This window comes from Salvelinus sp. IW2-2015, linkage group LG9 (genome assembly GCF_002910315.2).
Source record: "Salvelinus sp. IW2-2015 linkage group LG9, ASM291031v2, whole genome shotgun sequence".
Classification (NCBI taxonomy): domain Eukaryota; kingdom Metazoa; phylum Chordata; class Actinopteri; order Salmoniformes; family Salmonidae; genus Salvelinus; species Salvelinus sp. IW2-2015.
Window position 1 is genome coordinate 17,954,979 of NC_036849.1, and position 22,070 is coordinate 17,977,048.

General features: G+C 42.4%; 1 protein-coding gene across 4 annotated transcripts in view; it reads left to right on the forward strand.

Annotated features, from left to right (window-relative positions):
• The window catches only part of esrrb (estrogen-related receptor beta), a 59,609-nt gene extending 49,202 nt beyond the window's left edge, over positions 1 to 10,407 (forward strand). For all 4 annotated transcript variants that reach the window (XM_023994575.2, XM_023994574.2, XM_023994571.2 and 1 more), the window contains 2 exons: positions 288 to 557; positions 5,620 to 10,407. In XM_023994575.2, the coding sequence (XP_023850343.1) occupies positions 288 to 557; positions 5,620 to 5,864 (515 nt within the window). In that variant the 3' untranslated portion in view covers positions 5,865 to 10,407. The remainder of the gene's footprint in view (positions 1 to 287; positions 558 to 5,619) is intronic.
• The last annotated feature ends 11,663 nt before the right edge of the window (positions 10,408 to 22,070 follow it).

The following is a 22,070-nucleotide window of genomic DNA, read 5'->3' on the forward strand; positions in this document are numbered from 1 at the left end:
GTTTTCATTAAAACAATCAGGGTGCTAATGTTCATTTAATTGTTCACCCTTAACTAGTTCACCCCATTTAATAGTTTACCGATGCATTGATCATCGACGAAGTGAGAATATAAAGAGCCTATTAGATTATTTTCACTGTTTTCTATTTCATCTTGAGGGAAGAGCATGAGCTGGAAACACCCATACTCACACACACACAAACAAACAAATATATTTTAAGTGTCTGCATTTTAGTGCAGATAACTGCAGGTGAGAGATTCTCATATTGTTTTCCTCTGTCTCCCCAGGCTTCTCCACGCTGTCGCTGGGAGACCAGATGAGTCTACTGCAGAGCGCCTGGATGGAGATCCTGATCCTGAGCATTGTGTTCCGCTCGCTGCCCTACGAGGACGAGCTGGTGTATGCAGAGGACTACATCATGGACGAAGAACACTCGCGGCTCACGGGCCTGCTCGACCTCTACGTGTCCATCCTGCAGCTCGTACGCAAGTACAAGAAGCTGAAGGTGGAGAAGGAGGAGTTTGTCACCCTCAAGGCCATCGCTCTCGCCAACTCAGGTAGGACAATATACACCGACTCCGTATATTGCATAAATAAGACGGCAGTCAGGGATAATATGTGAATATTATTTATTCTTTACAAGGTTTTTTAATTTATGCAATATGATGAGAACAATCAATCTAAAAAACAATAAAATGTATTATTTAAGGTAATATTGTATTTTTGCTGAAAATGTATGTTTTGAAGATCAGAGTCTGATTTTTCAGTATTTCATGGACAATATGATATTGTAAAATGGGCAATCACAAGCAATATATCCATGTGGACAAAAATAATAATTTTTTGACTTTTTAACTTTTTGTTGTAATTTTATGAATAAAGCTAGTATTTATACATTTTAGGACACATTTCATTAATCTCAAAAACTGTCATATACTGTATCAAATCTCGAGCCAGAGTTAATTTCAAATGAACACATGATTACTATAGTGCCAGTGACACAAAAATATAAAATTTGTTTGGAATATTTTTAAACACTCATTAATTTGCCACCACACCCAAAGATATTTAGGTGTTCCTTCTTTTAAATATAAAACCATTTTTTTTTTCATTTTTATTGCACAAATGCAGAAAACTGTTTCTAATTTTATATTGGAATATTATCTTATTATCTTATTCATAATAACAATTGTTCATCATTTATGTTGGTTAAGTCTCCATAACAGTAGCTGCAGGGCACGCCAACCATGGGAGATAAATTTAGCATTTCATTAGGAGCACAGGGCCTGTCAATACAATGTGTTAAGTCGAATGGAATGAGTATCAGGGAGTGATGGGGCTTGTTTGTTCCAATGCGAAGACGGTACACTCGTATCGACAGGCTGCTTTTGAGTAGGCAGGGCCTGTCCCTCTCTGATCAATGCCTGGCTGGGCCACGGGCGCGCTTTCTCTTTTTTTGTCTGGCTGAAAAATGAAAACGCTGACAGTGGGCTTTGCTTTGCTTTGCTTTCAGACAACAGAGCTTTGTTGGGGGTGGGTGGGGGTGGTGCGGATGAAGGGAGTTGGAGGCTGGGTGTCGGGGTAGGGAGGAAGGCGTCCTCGAAACGTTTGAAACAAGAGGTCCTCTGTGAGATCACATACACTCGCACTCGGGATGCCCCTCATGAGTTCTGACATGCTGTGGAAAATTTCATAGCGATTTGATTTTTTGTAATTAGCAGTTTATCAATTTCGGATGCGGAGCTTGTGGGCTGGCTCTGAAATGATCTCGCAAGGAAATTGTTTCTTCAAGTAGTTTTTTTTTAAGCCAATGCCTACAGCTCATAGCCTACATGCTCGCATTTGCTCTCCCTCTCCCTCCGTCTGCTCTCTTTCTTCTCTCGAGGATCGTCCGGAATCTCGCGCTCTCTTTCTCTTTCTGTATCTCCATCTCGCTTTCTCTTGTTCTCTTCTTTCTATATTCTCCATCTCCTTTCTTTAATCTCTCCTCGTCTCTCATCTCCATATCTCCATCTTCCTATACGTCGCCTCTCTGTGGCGTCAAATGCATATCTGAGTTCGCTTCTCCCTCTGGTGCTCTCGTCTCTATAATCTCTCCCACTCTCCTCCTCCTCTTACCTTCTCTCTTTTCTGCTCTCCATATCTCCATCTCCTTCTCCCTCTCTGTCTCTCTCTGCATATCCCATCCCCTACAGCTCCTCATATCTCCATCTCCTTCTCTTCGTCTCTCATATCGTACTCCTTCTCCTCGTCTCTGCTTCTCTCTCCATTCATTCTCCTCCGTCCTCCTTCATCTCCTCTCTCTCTCTCTCTCTTCCATATCCATCTCTTCTCCTCTCTCTCTCCTACCTTCTCCGTTTCCTCTCGCTCTCTCTCTCATAAATCTATCCATCTCCTTCTCCCTCTCTGTCTCTCTCTCTCCATATCTCCAATCTCCTTGCTCACTCTCTGTCTTCTCTATCTATTGCTCTTATTTACTTTCTCATCTGGTTCTCTAGCTCTTTCTTTCTTTCATTCCATCTTGTCTGCATCTCCCCATGAGCACCTTTGTCGACTGTGCTCACTCATCTTCTTGGCATTATTACGAGTTTATGGCAAAAAATGTCACGCATGTGCTGAAGCACAACTGTACACACACACATATACTCACTTATGTCTTTGATACATTTATTGGTTATATGATTTATCACAGTAATTAAAATGCATTTAATTGCTAATAATTTGTCTGGGCATTGACTTGTCTATATTACCTAATATGCTGGTTTATCATTGACTAATACCTGTATAGAAGCAAAGAGGGAGATACAATACTGTCAGCTCTCGACTTCTGGTGAATTTCCCTTTTGTTCTTCTATTCTCCCCAAACCCCCCCCCACCCCTCTCATCTGCTCATACTCCCCCCCACCCCTGTCAACTGCTCATTACACTTTCCAAAACGACCTACTTCATTTTACCGCTGTGGGATTGGAAAAGCGTTCAGGGTGCTAGAAGTCTCAAAGTCATTGGGAATATAGTTTGTTTGCAGTCAATTGATATTTGGGACGAAGTCTGATATTCTTGTTAGCTCTCTTTTATTGTCTCCTGTGTGGTGTAAATATGCACCTGCCAAGGGTGGATATGAGTCAAGCAATGACACAAAACGTTCTCATACAGTGCCAAGACACTGAGTTAACACCACTGAGAGAGACCACCAAGGGCAGTGCATCCTTGGAGGAGAGAGAGAGAGGAGAGAGAGAGAGAGAGAGAGAGAGAGAGAGAGAGAGAGAGAGAGAGAGAGAGAGAGCACAGAGAGAGAGAGAAGAGAGAGAGAGAAGAGAGAGAGAGAGAGCAATATGATAAAAGGCGATTTGTTACACCGCATTCATGTACGTACCGTAAGAGTATCACCTCTGTGAACAATGCATTACATCCACTGCACATCAGACGCAGGGAGAGACTGCTAATGAGTCAGAGATAGAGATGTACTCCGGTCTCTGAATATCTTGAAACAGTCAGGCGCAGGCATACTGGGCTACAGAGTAAGCAGTATTGATACTGTACACTTGGTTGTTGTTTGTATGTTGAGTTTCACACTGTTACAGTAGACCTACAGTATCAATATATCTTCTCTTTTGTACCCTGCTCATAAAGTAGCTACAGTATTCATGTTAAACGTCAACGATAGTGCCGCTAGTTACATGTCATGAAGTTACTACTTGTTACATATGTAGGCCTACAGTACATACATAAGTTACACTGTTAACAGTACGACCTACAGTATACATACTATGAAGGTTTTCACACTGTTACAGTAGGCCTACAGTACATACATGAAGTTACACTGTTTACAGTAGGCCTGCAGTACATACATGAAGTTACTTATTGCTTCAGTAGGCCTACAGTACATACCATGAAGTATCACACTGTTACAGTAGGCCTACAGTACATACATGTAGTTACACTGACAGACTGTACAAGTAGACCTACAGTACATACATGTAGTTACACTGTTACAGTAGGCCGACAGGACATACATGAAGTTACACTGTTACAGTAGACCTACAGTACATACATGTTTGGTTACACTGTTACATAGCCTACGTAGTACAGTACATACATGAAGTTTACACTGTTACAGTAGGCCTACAGTACATACATGAAGTTACACTGTTACATTAGGCCCACAGTACATACATGTAGTTACACTGTTACAGTAGACCTACAGTACATACATGTAGTTACACTGTTACAGTAGGCCTACAGTACATACATGTAGTTACACTGTTACAGTAGGCTACAGTACATACATGTGTTACACTGTTACAGTAGGCCTACAGTACATACATGTAGTTACACTTTACAGTAGGCCTACAGTACATACATGTGGTTACTGTTAAGTAGGCCACAGTACATACATGTAGTTACACTGTTACAGTAGACCTACAGTACATACATGTAGTTACACTGTTACAGTAGGCCTACAGTACATACATGTAGTTACACTGTTACAGTAGCCTACAGTACATACATGTAGTTACACGTTACAGTAGACCTACATACATACATGTAGTTACACTGTTACAGTAGACCTACAGTACATACATGTAGTTACACTGTTACAGTAGGCCTACAGTACATACATGTAGTACACTAGTTACAGTAGGTCCTACAGTACATTACATGTAGTTACCACTTAGTTACCTCAGTAGGCCTACAGTACATACATGTATTACACTGTTTACAGTAGGCTAATCAGTACATACATTGTAATTAACTGTTACAGTAGGCCTACAGTACATACATGTAGTTACACTAGTTCAATTGGAGTTTATATCATTTGTTTTGTTTGATCAATCATCAGTCAAAATATGGTTTCCATCAAGCTAAAGCACTAACATTCCAGTGATTATTTAATCAAATGTACAATAGTGTTTACTTTCATTCCACTCATTTGTTGTTCCACATGTGTCTGTCTCTGAGAGAAGAGCGAGGAAATGAATGAAAATGTGAAGGAAGTATTATTTCTTTATTGAAGCTAGTTTACACCGTCCAATTCCCTGATGGAGTGTTTATAAGAAAACAATCTATTCCAGAGCTGTCTTTTGGAACAGTGAGGTGTTTAATATGTATTCATTCACTGGGGGTTGGCTGCTATTCATTCCATTGTGTGCTGCAGGAGACTGCTGCATTATATGGATTTTCAGTCTCATTGGTCAAAGGCCATACGGAAATCAAACCAAGGCCACATGGCAAAAAAAATACATTAAGCTTTGTGTTTTTCTTTACGTTCTATTGTTTATCTTGTCGCAGTGTGAATTATGCTGATAACGTGTCTAATAGCTGACTACGCTGTTAGATCACTAGTACACACCCAGCCATGTTTTACTTTAGCAAAAATACAATTGAGATAACTGCCTTTTTGGAATTCCTGCTGTGTTCATCAGCTTCGTTCAGCTCTCATTGCATTGGAAATGTGCACTGTATTCTGCAAAGTTTTGATGTGTTACTATTTACAGAACTATTTTACATTTCATTAAATCAAGCAATGGTTTGTGTTGTCATTGTATCTCTGAAGATGTTAACATGACTCATGTTGAAGAGCCCCCTCTCACTGACCGTTTCTTTCCCTCTCCTCTCCAGACTCCATGCATATAGAGGACGTGGAGGCAGTGCAGAAGCTCCAGGATGCGCTCCATGAGGCCCTGCAGGACTATGAGAGCAGCCAGCATCAGGAGGACCCCCGGCGGGCAGGCAAGCTGCTCATGACCCTGCCCCTGCTACGTCAGACCGCCACCAAGGCCGTGCAGCACTTTTACAGCATCAAGGTGCAGGGCAAGGTGCCCATGCACAAACTCTTCCTGGAGATGCTGGAAGCCAAGGTCTGATGGAGGAGCAGGTGATCCAGACAGAAGGACATGGAGAGAGGGGACTTAGGACAGGAGAGGAACACCCTGCTGACTGTGACAGGAGACAGACTGACCTCTCTCGCGCTTCGCCCCCTCGAACCCAAGACATTTAAAAAAAATAATAATAATAATAATAAAGAAGAACAAATGCAAAACTTGGTTAAAAGTATAAATGTAAAATGATGCAGATTAATTTAAAATATATAAGAAATACTATGTACAGTAATACTTTTGTTTTGTTTATGGTCTGTGGTCATACTGTATGTGAAGGATCTCCCCCTCTCTCTATATCTTCAGAAGGAATAATTGCAGGCTCTTAATTAACATGGTTTTATTTCTAGTTAGAATCTACAGTTGAGGTCTCCATATGTGTTCTGATGACAACACACGTCAACCACTATGACTCACTTGTTAGACAGTTGTTTCACCTCCTGGACTTGACCAGGACATGTATATATTTATTAATAATGATTGGCTGAGTGTACAGTTATGTCTGGTGAAGCCTACGACCATTTTCTCTCTTTCTCCTTCTTTGGAAAAAAATGAAAAGAAAGAACAGAAAGTGTTACCTAAATGTGAGCTCTACTGATCTAAATGTCCTTGAATATACCTCTTCAGAGCAGTGAGCTGTGTGATGTGGATTGGTCTCAGACAGGAAGAAGATAAACTGGTCACATGACATGTTTAACCAAACTAGCGTAGCCAGGTAGTCAGTCGTCTTATTCTGTAGTAACTCAGCAATAAAGGGAGCCGTGCCGTGGACAAGTCAATGTTAAACCTCCTATATCATCTGCTTCACTACGCTGCTGTCTCTGTCTGTCTGTCTGTCTGTCTGTCTGTCTGTCTGTCTGTCTGTCTGTCTGTCTGTCTGTCTGTCTGTCTGTCGCTAGTAGACCATGCCCTCCCATGTGTGTGTGAGTGTGTGTCCTGGCAATGTACGCACCACTCACCTGTTGCACTGTAGTGTTTCTCCTCTGTAAACCCCACATTTGGTGATTGTTCAAGCCGATGGAAATTGCCTCTTGGCAACTGAGCGAATGACCTGATTTGGGCAGGGTGAAAGATGATGAGTGGGTTTGGGGCGGGGGTATCAAAGGATTTCTGCCGAGTGGCAGAAGTCCAGAAGATTCCATGTTCAAACAATCAGAGGCCCATGTGTCAAATGCTCTATTTTGGGTCCTTTAAGACCGTGGCAGAGTCCTCCCACACACAGGGAGCAAGGTGTCCAGCATCTGCTAGCAGCATTTTAGAAGCTGCCTGTCTTTTTATAGCTGGGACTGTCTTTATGGAGCTACAGCCAAACTGAGGTGAATGGCAGGTGCAGTGCAGTGATGTGTTGGTAGCTAGCGCTTCACGCTGACTGGGGGTATTTTTAACCCAGAAGGAGGTTATTGCTGTAGCTGCCTGCCTGCTCTCTACTGTGCAGCTCTGCCTCCCTCCAGGAGTACAGTAGACACGTGTAACGCTGCTTGACCCCATGTTGACACAGTAGCTGTGGTGTAACACCTCTCAACAGACCAGGAGACAGACAGGCATCCTTAAAGACAGCAAATCACTCCCCAAGGTGCTCCTCTTGTGAGAAGCCATGCAGGCTACAAAGTGTCAGCATGTTTCAAAGGGTAGCACCAGTCCCATGGTGTGTCTGTACAAGGTGTGATCTCGGTGGGAAAGTGAAGAGAGGGCCTCCATGCTCCTAGTGTGTAGGTAGGTCGACCTCCATGTTGCATGCTGGGCCCTGTAGTTCAGTACTGTAGACTCATGCTGTTCTTGTTCTGCATGGGAGAGAATGGGATGGGAGGGGGATGATTATACTACTGACGTGATTAATGTGATGTGATACATGTTGGTGCTGTCCCAATATGAAACTGTGATCAAAGGAATCCCTGACATTGGAGACGGGATGGTTGCTACTCTGCTTGTGATATCATTGAACAGTGTTAATCCTGCAGCTCCCTATTTTACTGCAGCCTGATTGGTCACTTAATGGAGGATGACTACACACCCCAGCACCTAATAATCCCAACTTGAACTAGCCGCTGTCTACTTAACAGGCTCCACTTTAGAGGGTGACCATGTAACTTGAACTATTTTACTGTTGTGCAATACAACGGGGACCAATTCTGACTGAAACCATGCTGTAAGCATGCTTTTACCAAGATTTTGGACAATTGGATTCATATTTCAATATTATTAAAAATTATTCTTATCAAAAATAAATATCAGAACTATATTTTCTTTGCTCTGCTGTAAAATACAAGCGTTTGTATGGACAAGTACAGATGAAACAGATCAGACAGTTTAGCAGAAAAACTTTACAACAAGCTTTTTGTAGTGATCCAAAATTCACACCCAACACAACGTAAACTCCAGGCACCTCCCTTCAATGCTTTCATTTGTATTTAGGCTCCTCTAGAATGCAAAATAACAAGTCTTTCATTCAAACTGGGTCTATACAGTAGAATGTGTATATATATAAATATACAGTATATCAATGCCAATGGTTACTGGACAGTATACAGTAGGTTGCCGAGTTACAGCAGTTCAAAATAAAGTACAGCATGCAGCGTCCTGCTGACTACTACCTCATCACTATTGTCGATACTTTCGATTTCAAGACGTATTCTTCATCAGTATCATCATCATCATGGCTGTATTGAAATATACATGAGCCGTCCACGTTTCTATCAAAGATTTATTGTCTAGAAATGCCCCTGCAAAGATACACTATATATACAAAGGTATGTGGACACCCCTTCAAATTAGTGGATTCGGCTATTTCAACCACACCCATTGCTGACTGTTGTATAAAATTGAGCACACAGCCATGCAATCTCCATAAACAAACATTGGCAGTAGAATGGCCTTACTGAAGAGCTCAGTGACTTTCAACGTGGCACCGTTATTGGATGCCACCTTTCCAACAAGTCAGTTTGTCAAATTTCTGCCCTGCTAGAGCTGCCCCGGTCAAATGTAAGTGCTGTTATTGTGAAGTGGAAACATCTAGGAGCAACAACGGCTCAGCCGCGAAATGGTAGGCCACACAAGCTCACAGAACGGGACCGCCAAGTGCTGAAGCACATAGCGTGTAAAAATCACTACCAAGTTCCAAACTGCCTCTGGAAGCAAGTCAGCACAAGAACTGTTCGCCAGGAGCTTCATGAAATGGGTTTCCATGGCTGAGCAAGCCTAAGATCACCATGCGCAATGCCAAGTGTCGGCTGGACTGGTGTAAAGCTCGCCACCATTGGACTCTGGAGCGGTGTAAACACGTTCTCTGGAGTGATGAATTACGCTTCACCATCTGGCGAATGGACAATTCTGGGTTTGGCGGATGCCAGGAGAATGCTACCTGCCCCAATGCATAATGGTCTGGGGCTGTTTTTCATGGTTCGGGCTACAGTAGGCCCCTTAGTTCCAGTGAAGGGAAAGCCTAACGCTACAGCATATAATGACATTGTAGACAATCCTGTGCTTCTAAGTTTGTGGCAACAGTTTGGGGTAGGCCCTTCATGTTTTAGCATGCCAATGCCCCCGTGCACAAAGCAAGGTCCATACAGAAATGGTTTGTCGAGATCGATATCTATGAACTTGACTGGCCTGCACAGAGCCCAGACCTCAACCCCACCGATCACCTTTGGGATGAATTGGAATGCCGACTGCGAGCCAGGTATAATCGCCCAACATCAGTGCCCGACCTTACTAATGCTCTTGTGGCTGAATGGAAGCAAGTCCCCACAGCAATGTTCCAACATCTAGTGGAAAGCCTTCCCAGAAAAGTGGAGGCTGTTATAGCAGCAAAGGGGGACCAACTCCACATTAATGCCCATGATATTAGAATGAGATGTTCGACAAGCAGGTGTCCACATACTTTTGATCATGTAGTGTGTTTGTAATTATAGTCAGCAGTAGTCTCTTACCATCCATATATCTGTTTGTAAAGGTAAAGCATGCTTAAAATTGAATTCATGATTTGGCTATCAGTGGGCGAGACTCATTTTGGTTATGAAGCGGGTACATGTTTTATTAACATCAATGTGTCAGAATTGGTCCCTTGATGATAAACTTGCATTAAGGAACAGGTACTTAAAATTATTTCCTGTTCCTTCAGTATAAATATTAATGGTGTGAATTATATCATTTGGCAACAGTGTACATTGATATCTCTGATTGTTGAATCACCAATATCTGTCACCTTTATGTTTTGATTTCCTAAAAGGTAAAGGAAGAAATAATTAAATAACTCCCAGAAGTCTGTGATTCATTTATTATCCCACTACACCAAGGACCATCAACTAGATTCACCCACGGGCTGATTTTTTTTTGGAGTGGATGGTCGGGGGGGCCGGAACATAATTACAAATAATTTGTAGACAGCAAATTGACCGCAAGAAGCCAAAACAGATCATGTTTGACTAAAAAATAATAATTTCAAACCTTGCTTACATTTGTATACAATCACGTTTCTATTAGGTGTAGGAATACCTGGGAACAGATTTCTTAAATTAAAGTCATTTGGAGCTTATTTCCTGGTGTCTTTAGTCTTTTTTGTCCAACAATGAAAAGGTGTTGTTATTTATATATTTTTAAATTGCTCAAAAAACTTGGGGAGTCAAATAAAACCACCCGCGGGCTGCCAGTTGGGGAAGCCTGCACTACACTATTGATGATGTTGTGATGCATTTAAATGTACATTTAAAAGATCCCAAACAAACCTGACCTCTTTCAGCACAGTACATACTCGTGTAAGGATATGTCAATCATAGTGCATTTATAAAGTCACATTTGTGATGATGATGGCACATTTTTAGTAATAATATCATTCGACTCAGAAAGAGGATCAGACAGAATACATATCTGTGGCCAATCCAAATAACTTCACAGGTCTTCATTGTAAAGAGTTTAAACGCTGTTTCCCATGCTTGTTCAATGAACCATAAACAATTAATGAACATGCACCTGTGGAACGGTTGTTAAGACACTAACAGCTTACAGATGGTAGGCAATTAAGGTCACAGTAATGAAAACATAGGACACTAAAGAGGCCTTTCTACTGACTCTGAAGAACACCAAAAGAAAGGATGCCCAGGGTCCCTGCTCATCTGCGTGAACGTGCCTTAGGCATGCTGCAAGGAGGCATGAGGACCGCAGATGTGGCCAGGGCAATATATTGCAATGTCCGTACTGTGAGACGCCTAAGACAGCGCTACAGGGAGACAGGACGGACAGCTGATCGTCCTCGCAGTGGCAGACCACGTGTAACAACACCTGCACAGGATTGGTACATCCAAACATCACACCTGCGTGACAGGTACAGGATGGTAACAACAACTGCCCGAGTTACACCAGGAATGCACAATCCCTCCATCAGTGCTCAGACTGTCCGCAATTGGCTGAGAGAGGCTTGTAGGCCTGTTGTAAGGCAGGTCCTCACCAGACATCACGGGCGGTGTGTCACAGCATCATCGGTCTGAGCTTGTTGTCATTGAAGGCAATCTCAACACTGTGCGTTGCAGGAAAGACATCCTCCTCCCTCATGTGGTACCCTTCCTGCAGGCTCATCCTGACATGACCCTCCAGCATGACAATGCCACCAGCCATACTGCTCGTTCTGTGTGTGATTTCCTGCAAGACAGTATTGTCAGTGTTCTGCCATGGCCAGCGAAGAGCCCGGATCTCAATCCCATTGAGCACGTCTGGCACCTGTTGGATCGGAGGGTGAGGGCTAGGGCCATTCCCCCCAGAAATGTCCAGGAACTTGCAGGTGCCTTGGTGGAAGAGTGGGGTAACATCTCACAGCAATAACTAGCAAATCTAGTGCAGTCCACGAGGAGGAGATGCACTGCAGTACTTAATGCAGCTGGTGGCCACACCAGATACTGACTGTTACTTTTGATTTTGACCCCCCTTTGTTCAGGGAGACATTATTCCATTTCTGTTAGTCACATGTCTGTGGAACTTGTTCAGTTTATGTCTCAGTTGTTGAATCTTGTTATGTTCATATAAATATTTACACATGTTAAGTTTGCTGAAAATAAACGCAGTTGACAGTGAGAGGACGTTTCTTTTTCTGCTGAGTTTATATTATTCCATGTTTCCAGTGCCTATTTTAGCATGTAAATCTTGGTGGGGCAAGAAAGAAAAAATGTGGGATGCATGACAGCAAAGCCACTACACAATACAACACTAAACAATACAGTAATTGCACTATTACAGTGACAAACGGTGCCCACAAACTGTTAGGGCCTACATAAAGCTATCCCAACACAACCACTGCTACACCTGGCTATCAGCTGAGCCTTGGCTGGCAGCAAAACAGTTAATTCAGCCTCATTAACTGCTTTTTCTTTTAAAACATAGCTGATATTTTTTGTATTTATTTAACCTTTATTTAACTAGGCAAGTCAGTTAAGAACAACTTCTTATTTACAATGACGGCCTACCCCGGCCAAACCCTAACCCAGACGACGCTGGGCCAATTGTGTACCGCCCTATGGGACTCCCAATCACGGACGGTTGTGATACAGCCTGGAATCAAAACATGGTCTGTAGTGACGCCTCTAGCACTGAGATGCAGTGCCTTAGACCACTGCACCACTCGGGTGCCCCATGACGGACTTGCTATGGCTGACTTTCTTAAAGAAATTTGGTTTCTACTGACAATTGCGATATACAAAGTTTGGCATAAGGGGACAACAAGCAGATAAGAGGCCATCCGTAATTTCGATTAAGACATTAATGAGCGAGCTAGGACGTCCGTAGTCAATATAACTATTTGTTCAGCACTCTTGAAGTGTACAGCGACAGAATTCAGAACATGGGCTGTTCTTACAGTGTTCTCCCTGTACACCAAGTCAGAACTGTAGGATAAATAAAGGGGGCATATAATATAAGCAGACAATGAAAGCTCTTACAATATTCAATGATTCAATTTCTAAAAAAACAGCTGCACCACCAAGTCAGGACAGTAGGCCAAATTTAGAGGTGATAATAGACCAAATTATTAGGGTGAGGCACATGGCCTACTAACAGCTTACTACACAACATACACTCAGTTGTACTTTCTTAACTATAGTATTTTTTCAATTTATTTAACTAGGCAAGTCAGTTAAGAACAAATTCTTATTTTCAATGACGGCCTAGGAACAGTGTGTTAACTCACTTGTTCAGGGGCAGAATGACAGATTTGAACCTTGTCAGCTCGGGGATTCGATATTGCACCCTTCCGGTTACTAGTCCAACGCTCTAACCACTAGGCTACCTGCCGCCCCACAGGCATGTTACATCATTTATGCAGCAGCATACAAGACATTTTTGGACTCACCTTGTTGTGTTGTGCTCACTTGAACAGGAAGGTGGTAAGACGGTCCTTCGTGGTCATATTTTGTTATCAAACTTTGTCATCAAAATCTGACATTCTCTGGATTTATGGTGCTTTCAAGACAACTGGGACCTCGGAGAAAAAAAAGGTTGAATCATGATGATGTCAGTGATCTTCAGGTCGTAGCTCTAGAAAGAGGCCCGAGTTCTGGATTTACAATTCTGAGTTGGATGAAAGTTAAAAACGTATTTTCCCAGTCGCAACTCGTTTTTCCCGAGTTCCCAGTTGTCGTGAACTCAGTAAAGTCAGATTTTGCAGTTCCGAGTCAACAGTTGTTTTGAGCGCGGCACAAATCATGCTTCATTGATAGCATGTGAAATGTTGCATGTTTAAAATTTTAAACTAGGAAAAGAGATCCTTAATCTTAGGCTTGGGACCACACAGCCACTCCACTGAATAGCAGTCTAATGATTGCTTTGCAATGCTTGCAGTTAGCCACTGATTCCTTCCAAACCACTCATTGTTGAATTTGCGATTTCCAAGTTGTTGTGTAATGTTTGTCCAATGGCCGATGAGCACCAATAGGTTTTACCTATAATTTCTCTTCTTTATTTCTCTTCATATGACAAGGATTAAAAATGATTTTCCAGTAGATTGTCGACGTGATTCATGATGACTGCTAGCTAAGATTCTGAAAGTATGATGTTGACATGATCAGTCAAATCAAAGCTACTGTACATATAACGTGATTTGGCGTAATTTTATCTGTGGCCAATGACCTTGAGCCTTCTTGGATGGGCATTTCTAATGTAACTCTATGGCAGCACCCAAGGGGCTTGAATTTTCTAGCTCTACCCTTAGACTTGGCGGTGACGTAGTGTCCCCATGAGTGACAGAACACTAAGCCAATCATGGCGCAATGCTCCTTATTTTCTGCTGGCTTGCCCCCCAACCACAGAAAGCACTGTATACATTTAAACTCAGTTTTTCACAATTCCTGACATTTAATCCTAATAAAAATTCCCTGTTTTAGGTCAGTTAGGATCACCACTTTATTTTAAGAATGTGAAATGTCAGAATAATAGTAGAGAGAATGATTTATTTCAGCTTTTATTTCTTTCATCAATTTCCCAGTAGGTCAGAAGTTTACATACACTCAATTAGTATTTTGTAGCATTGCCTTTAATTGTTTAACTTGGGTCAAACGTTTCGGGTAGCCTTCCACAAGCTTCCCACAATAAGTTGGGTGAATTTTGTCCCATTCCTCCTGACAGAGCTGTTGTAACTGAGTCAGGTTTGTCGGCCTCCTTGCTCGTACACACTTTCTCAGTTCTGCCCACAAATGTTCTATGTGATTGAGGTCAGGGCTTTGTGATGGCCACTCCAATAGCTTTACTTTGTTGTCCTTTGGAAGTATGTTTGGGGTCATTGTCCATTTGGAAGACCCATTTGCGACCAAGCTTTAACTTCCTGACRGATGTCTTGAGATGTTGCTTCAATATATCCACATATTTTTCCATCCTCATGATGCCATCTATTTTGTGAAGTTCACCAGTCCCTCCTGCAGGCCCTCCTGCAGCAAAGCACCCCCACAACATTCACGGTTGGGATGGTGTTCTTCGGCTTGCAGGCCTCCCCCTTTTTCCTCCGAACATAACGATGGTCATTATGGCCAAACAGTTCTATTTTTGTTTCATCAGACCAGAGGACATTTCTCCAAACAGTACGATCTTTGTCCCCATGTGCAGTTGCAAACCGTAGTCTGGCTTTTTTATGGCGGTTTAGGAGCAGTGGCTTCTTCCTTGCTGAGCGGCCTTTCAGGTTATGTCGATATAGGACTCGTTTTACTGTGGATATAGATACTTTTGTACCTGTTTCCTCCAGCATCTTCACAAGGTCCTTTGCTGTTGTTCTGGGATTGATTTGCACTTTTCGCACCAAAGTACGTTCATCTCTATGAGACAGAACGCGTCTCCTTCCTGAGCGATATAACGGCTGCGTGTTCCCATGGTGTTTATACTTGCATACTATTGTTTGTACAGATGAGCGTGGTACCTTCAGGCGTTTGGAAATTGCTCCCAAGGATGAACCAGACTTGTGGAGGTCTACAATTTTTTTCTGAGATCTTGGCTGATTTCTTTTGATTTTCTCATGATGTCAAGCAAAGAGGCACTGAGTTTGAAGGTAGGCCTTGAAATACATCCACAGGTACACCTCCAATTGACTCAAATGACGTCAATTAGCCTATCAGAAGCTTCTAAAGCCATGACATCATTTTCTGGAAATTTCTAAGCTGTTTAAAGGCACAGTCAACTTAGTGTATGTAAACTTCTGACCCACTGGAATTGTGATAGTGAAATCTGTCTGTAAACAATTGTTGGAAAAATGACTTGTGTCATGCACAAAGTAGATGTCCTAACCGACTTGCCAAAACTATAGTTTGTTAACAAGAAATTTGTGGATTGGTTGAAAAACAAGTTTTAATGACTCCAACCACAATGTATGTAAACTTCCGACTTCAACTGTATATTTGACATTGTTTGCTAACTGATATGTGACACGTATTAATGCCAAAATAACATGCAAAACAGGCAAGCCCCCAAATATATATATATATATATACTGTATATATATGTTGGGCTCAAAATGTGACGGGTCGCCACTGCATGTTTCACTCTCTCATGTCTAGGCCACTTACTCATTGAGCTTTCAGAGTAACTCCAATCCCATCCTCCCTCAGTGTATTTACCCAATCTGCAGGGACACTAGCATGTTGCTTGTCCAAAGGGTTGACAGACACTCAGATTGTGCTTGACTTAACGCTGTGAGTTCAAGAGCGGTGAGAGCAGAGCAGAGAGCAATAGTCCCAGCAGACCAGAGGAGAGCAGCCGGGGCGGTAAAGTAGCCAGGCAGGCCACCGGCGAAGAGCAGACGAGCTAACAGCCTCGGCCTCCATTGAGCCAGACCAGGAGCTATGGAAGTGAACCATAGAAAATGCATTCATCACAGAAAACAGGCAGACACGCTAACACTACCGGGGGAGGTGGAGGACTGGGATGGGATGGGATGGGGGAGGTGTGGTGGAGGGAAGATGGTTCCATCATTTCAGGAAGCTGATATTCCCTGACTTGCGTATTCCCTGCTCTATATAATTATAAGAGGCAATTTCCTTTTTTGAAATAATGTCTGGCTAACCAATTAATTGTAATAATCCTCCATGTAAAAACGGCAGTATTAAACGACACGAGACAGCGCCAGGGTGATGGTGGCTTTAGGTTGACTGAAGGAAGAAAGTAAAGGAAAGACGGGTGTATTCTCTCTCTGTCGCTGTGGGGTCTGGTAGCTCCTACACATACTGTGTACATATCTGAGATGTAATGGGTACATTTAGAGTTATGTTATTTTCATGCTAAATGAGGATCACCCAGCCTTTCCAGATATCCCAAGCTGTACAGCACCCTCTCAACTGAAAACAGGCAGCTGTACAACCAGCCAGCTATTGACAAGTAAAAACACCTTTCATTAAGGTTACAACGCATCTCATCAGAATGCAATCTCGATTGCAGGTGTATGACGGCTGTGTATTGCTTAAGTGTGTTTCATTATTCTCTGAGCAGCACTGATGATGTGGAGGGAAAGGATTACACGTCAGTGTGAGTGATTGGGTTTGAACAGAGCTGCTGCACAGACTTTGCATCAACCAAAGGCCCGAATTACACTTAGGTTGAAAACGGAGCACGCAAATACCCAGGAGAACATGTGGCACAGATATAAAGCATGGGCCACCATCTCTCTCCCTGTCTCTCTCTCGCGCTCTCTCTCTCTCTTGCTCTCTCGCTCTCTTGCTCTCTCTCCCCTCACCCGGTCTAATTTTCTTTATCCCTTTCTCCTCTCTCCCCCTCCTTTCTCTTTTTAAATCCTCAGCTGCTCTGTACGATACGGTTGAACTTATAGTGAGACTGGCTTTATTGTGCTTATTTATTGCTCCATTTGTGAAATTTGAGGCATTGCCAGACAAGTCTATTATTATTCAATAACAGGAGCGCGGCATATTTCACAACCTAAGGGTATCAGTGTCTAAGGCAGCACAATGTACAGAGAACTTTTATGTCATTTACTTCTAAAAGTAGGGTCAAATACTGTAGTATTGTGTTATATTTTGTGTCCTCTTAACAGGGGAAAGCTGACTAAGATTTCCCAGGACAGGACCATGTATCCTGTAGTGTTCAGTACTCAGGTTGACTAATGTAATGTGTAATGTAAGTGCTCAGCTGAATGAGGTTGTGGCCAGGGGCCAGGGGCCAGTGGTAGGTGTTACTTTGGACCAATAAATCCTATTGCCCTTTTAGCCTGGCATCGCTCCATTCACTGTGCCTAAATAAACACTGGCTCCATCCCCATCTCTTGCCCGATATTTTGTTCCGTACACCCTCAGTTAGTTGTACCTTGTACCTGATTCATCTTATTCTACTGCAGTATACTATATAAAATATATCTAACCAACCATTTTTTCAATGTCATGATTTTTGTGAATTGCTCTCCCATTGTACCTGTTACTCAAGCATAAGATGATCCATGAAGCCAACACCTCTGACCCTCCTTTGGACTCTGTGTGGCTAATCAATAGCCTCTAACTGCCTAGCAGGCAGACTGGGCTACAGCCCGTCTGAGATTCTCCTCCTTTCCCTTCCAGCTTCACTGTTTTAAGTGCATTTATCAGGTTACACGCCTACTGTCTCCCATTTAATGCACTGGAAGCAGGGAGGTCAAGCTGTTGTGCATACACGGCCCTCACTGAATCAGCATGCAGGAGTGTTTTGGTCCTGATATCCACTCAGGCCTCCACACACACACACACACACACAACACCACACAACAACACACACACACACACCACACACACACCACACACACACACACACACACACACACACCACACACACACACACACACAACACACACACCCACACACACACACACACACACACACACACGCACCCACACACACACACACGCACGCACGCACACACACACACACACACACACACAGCACATACAGAGGCTGGGGAAGAGTCAGCCGACACTCCAGTTGAAAAACATAGCCCATTCTGGAGCCTGTATTTCTAAAGTGACATACCAGTCGAGTGCATCCTGTGAGCTGATATGGTTTCTGGACAGAGCACTCACTGAGGTCATTCACACCAATTGGAGAGCGCTGGCTGAATGGCCCTGCCATTTCAGCTGATCAACACCATAGAAATGAAGTGATCCAAAAAATCCCCTGAGCAATGGTCCTGAGGGAGCAGACAGAGGGGAAAACGACAGCAGTCCTCAGAAGAGAGAAGCAGGCAAGCATGCACGTCTATATAACAGGGACTCCACTAATACTAAAACGTACTGCAAAACAGTGCACACTTTCCTTATTTGTTTAGTATAAGAAGTATTTCTGAGACTATAACAATGCAAACACACACACACACTACATAATCCTACCTGAAGTTTTGTTCCTTCATTTGAGATTTATATGGCTGGCTGTATCTTTATCTATACGGCTCTATATGGTGCTGTGGGGAGCAGAAATATCCTTGCTATCTGTGGAGTCTATCTTCTATTGCTGAAGCAAAGCCCTGGTGTGGTGGGACTGCTTCTCCCTCTGTTTTATTTTATTGCCTCTGCCATGTATTCACACGTTCTTATGGGATTTTCCAATTTAGCCACTGGTTTGGAAATAATGAAGGTAGATAAGGAGCTCAGATAAGCATGAATACGTCCATCAAATGGAGAAAAACTCAGAGAGTATGCTCACTTCACAGGAATTGAACACAATCACCATGGCATTAAAGACCAGTACTGTAATGTGTACACTTACAGCGAGATAAAGACATGCATTTGATTAATGTGTGCAAGAATACTTGAGCATACCACGTGCTGATTTTAGTATACTATTGCCTAGTATTTCCTCAAGTGTTTTCCTTGTAATACAGTATTTTTATCTCAAATGTGGATGTCTCATACATAGTTTTTTCAGATGTGAATTAATTCAAATATTTTCACCACTGCTAAAAACCCAAATTTAAGATGCATTAATATTTTTTCAAATGATCAAATCTGCAAAGGGTTTGTTTGATTTTAAGCAACAAAGAAATTTCATACTCAAGGAAATGCTTTGTGTATAGACCTTATAGAAACACATTTTGATTTAGTAAATTATAACCAATCCTTACTCAGCAAGATCTTTGCATTGTACTCGTATATTTATTTAGAGATATACAGAATATCACCTGTTCATGCATTTGTGTTTGTCGTGACCATGTGACTTTCTCAGTGATAGTAGCAGTGGCAGTAGTGACAGTGACAGGGTGGTGGCAGGATGGGAAATTGTGTTTCTTCACTTGCATGCAGACTTCAGGCTCCTTCAGAGCCCCAGCCAGATAATAAAATGGTCAGGAGTAACTCACAGGGGGAAGCCAGGGATGGACGTGACCTTTTCTGCATGTCAACCAAAGGTTAGAAATCTCCCCTGGCCTTAAAGGAAAGGCACTTGTATGCCATAATGGAGGAGGCCCCTGCTTATTCTGGCGAACAGGGAGAGACCAGGTCCAATCCCAGGAGAATAGCCCTGGCTGCTGAGGAATTCTTTCTGCAACTACACATACATACTGTCTATCCTCCCTTCACCTTTCCTTCTGCCTCTCAGTCTCATTCTATCGCTCTCTCACCCTCCCCTCTCCGCAGCCTTTTGGTTTCTGATATCAAACAAAGCCTTTTGAGAATAAAAATACTGTGTTGCTGCTCAAAAAGGAGGGTGAAAATATAGCTGGTCAAAGACAAAAAAGGTGTACATATTTTTTTTATTAACAGGAATTCATAAGTATCTTGTAAGTCAGAATATATTTACTTACATTTCCTACCATTTTATATTTGAGGAGGTTTAATTGTCAAACGTGTAAGGAGATGATAAGAAATCATTTGATGGAAGGAAATAGGTGATCAACTGCCTAAAATAAATCGCTCGTTCCTTATCCTCTTATGAGACATAGAAATCTAGTAAATATTGGCGTGGGACTTTGTCTGGAGCCCATATACATATTGAACATCATATAACACATATGACCGCTCTCAATTCAAATATTTATATTCAAAAATGGGATTTTGTATTTAAAATATGATTCATAAACCATGATATATGGAAATTGACAGATCATATGTGATTCCTAAATTAAATATCATATAGATGACATGTTTGATGTCCTTTCCTTTTCGCCTGAGAAAAGAGCCTTGACCATGCAGGTAATTTACAGTGTTATCGGAGTGCAAAACATGCTGTAAATAAATAAGAGTCAATCCATTTCATTTTAGAACAGGGGGAGGTTAGCCCCCCAATGTCCCCTGAAGTGGTTGTCCCTTCACAGTGCACATCTGTATATCACACAGAGAGGACTGGACAGCAAATGTGGCAGCAAGCGACACTCTTCAGTCCATTTGCTAATTTCAATATGGTGTCTGTCTGTGTGGTTATGGCCTTGGGCACGGTACAGTAGCAACCCCCCTCTTACCACACCACTCACCCCATCTCTCCATCTCTCCCACTCTCTCCCCGTCTTTCCCGTCTCCCATATGTCCCTTTGACCTTGCTCTCAATCACAGAGAGACGTAATAAACACACACACACACACATACACACACATGCACACACAAACACACACGCGTCACACACGTGCAGATGCTACATTTCGATGTCATGGACATAATGCCATTTAGGAAGCCTTTCAAGCCTTGTTAAAGACTTGGTGTAAACAAACCATCTCTCAATCACATGCCGACATAGCCTACACACACAAATCCACAAACAAAGTGTAGATGGCACTCTAAAGAAAAGGTTCAATGTGAAATATAATAACAACAACAAAAATAGCATGACTTCCAAATTCATTAATTCATTAAAAAAATGTGACAGTGCTCTTCAGATACGTTTTTTTAACCATAGAAATACTGTAGAAAGTGTCTTTTGCATTGTCAGTCTAGAGCTGTACGATGTGAGACACAAAAGGTACCTCTGTCAAGTCCTGACATCCATCAATACCATCAAGCTATAGCTGCGGGGCTGGACTATTGTCTTTGTGTAGTTAAAGCTCACATATCGGCAGGTATTTTAGGACACTTTTCACTGGAATTAACACTGTCACTACACAGCTAATGAGAATGGTCAGAGAATAGATTATTGTAGAATAGATTATTGTAAGCACTTCAATAGGTAAATGTAGCTTAATTGTCCTTAGTCTCTGTCTGCAGCTGCAACATGTTCTGTGCATGGGCATGTTTGGACTGTCCTGATTGACTCAGTAGCAGAATGATGGGACAGCTGCAACATGTTCTGTGCATGGNCAGCTGCAACATGTTCTGTGCATGGGCATGTTTGGACTGTCCTGATTGACTCAGTAGCAGAATGATGGGACAGCTGCAACATGTTCTGTGCATGGGCATGTTTGGACTGTCCTGATTGACTCAGTAGCAGAATGATGGGACAGCTGCACTACATGATACAGTACATGCATCATCATACTGGAGAGCTAGTGAACGAGGATCGCCCCGGGGTATAAGATGTTTATCTCATCTTAAATCAATTTTATTTGTGTTGTTTCCCATCTTTTTACATTTCCCATAAAAAAAACACAAATATGTCTCTTATTACTTCTTCAGTTCCATGATCTAAGATGGAGGTGATGGTTTTGCCAACACTTGGCCCCAGACATGGAGACTGACTGACTTTACTGGCTCAGAAATAATGATCAAAACCCTTCCAATGAATTTCTTTATTGTTGTTACTGTTTCATTTGTGTGTGTGTGTGTGTGTGTGTGTGTGTGTG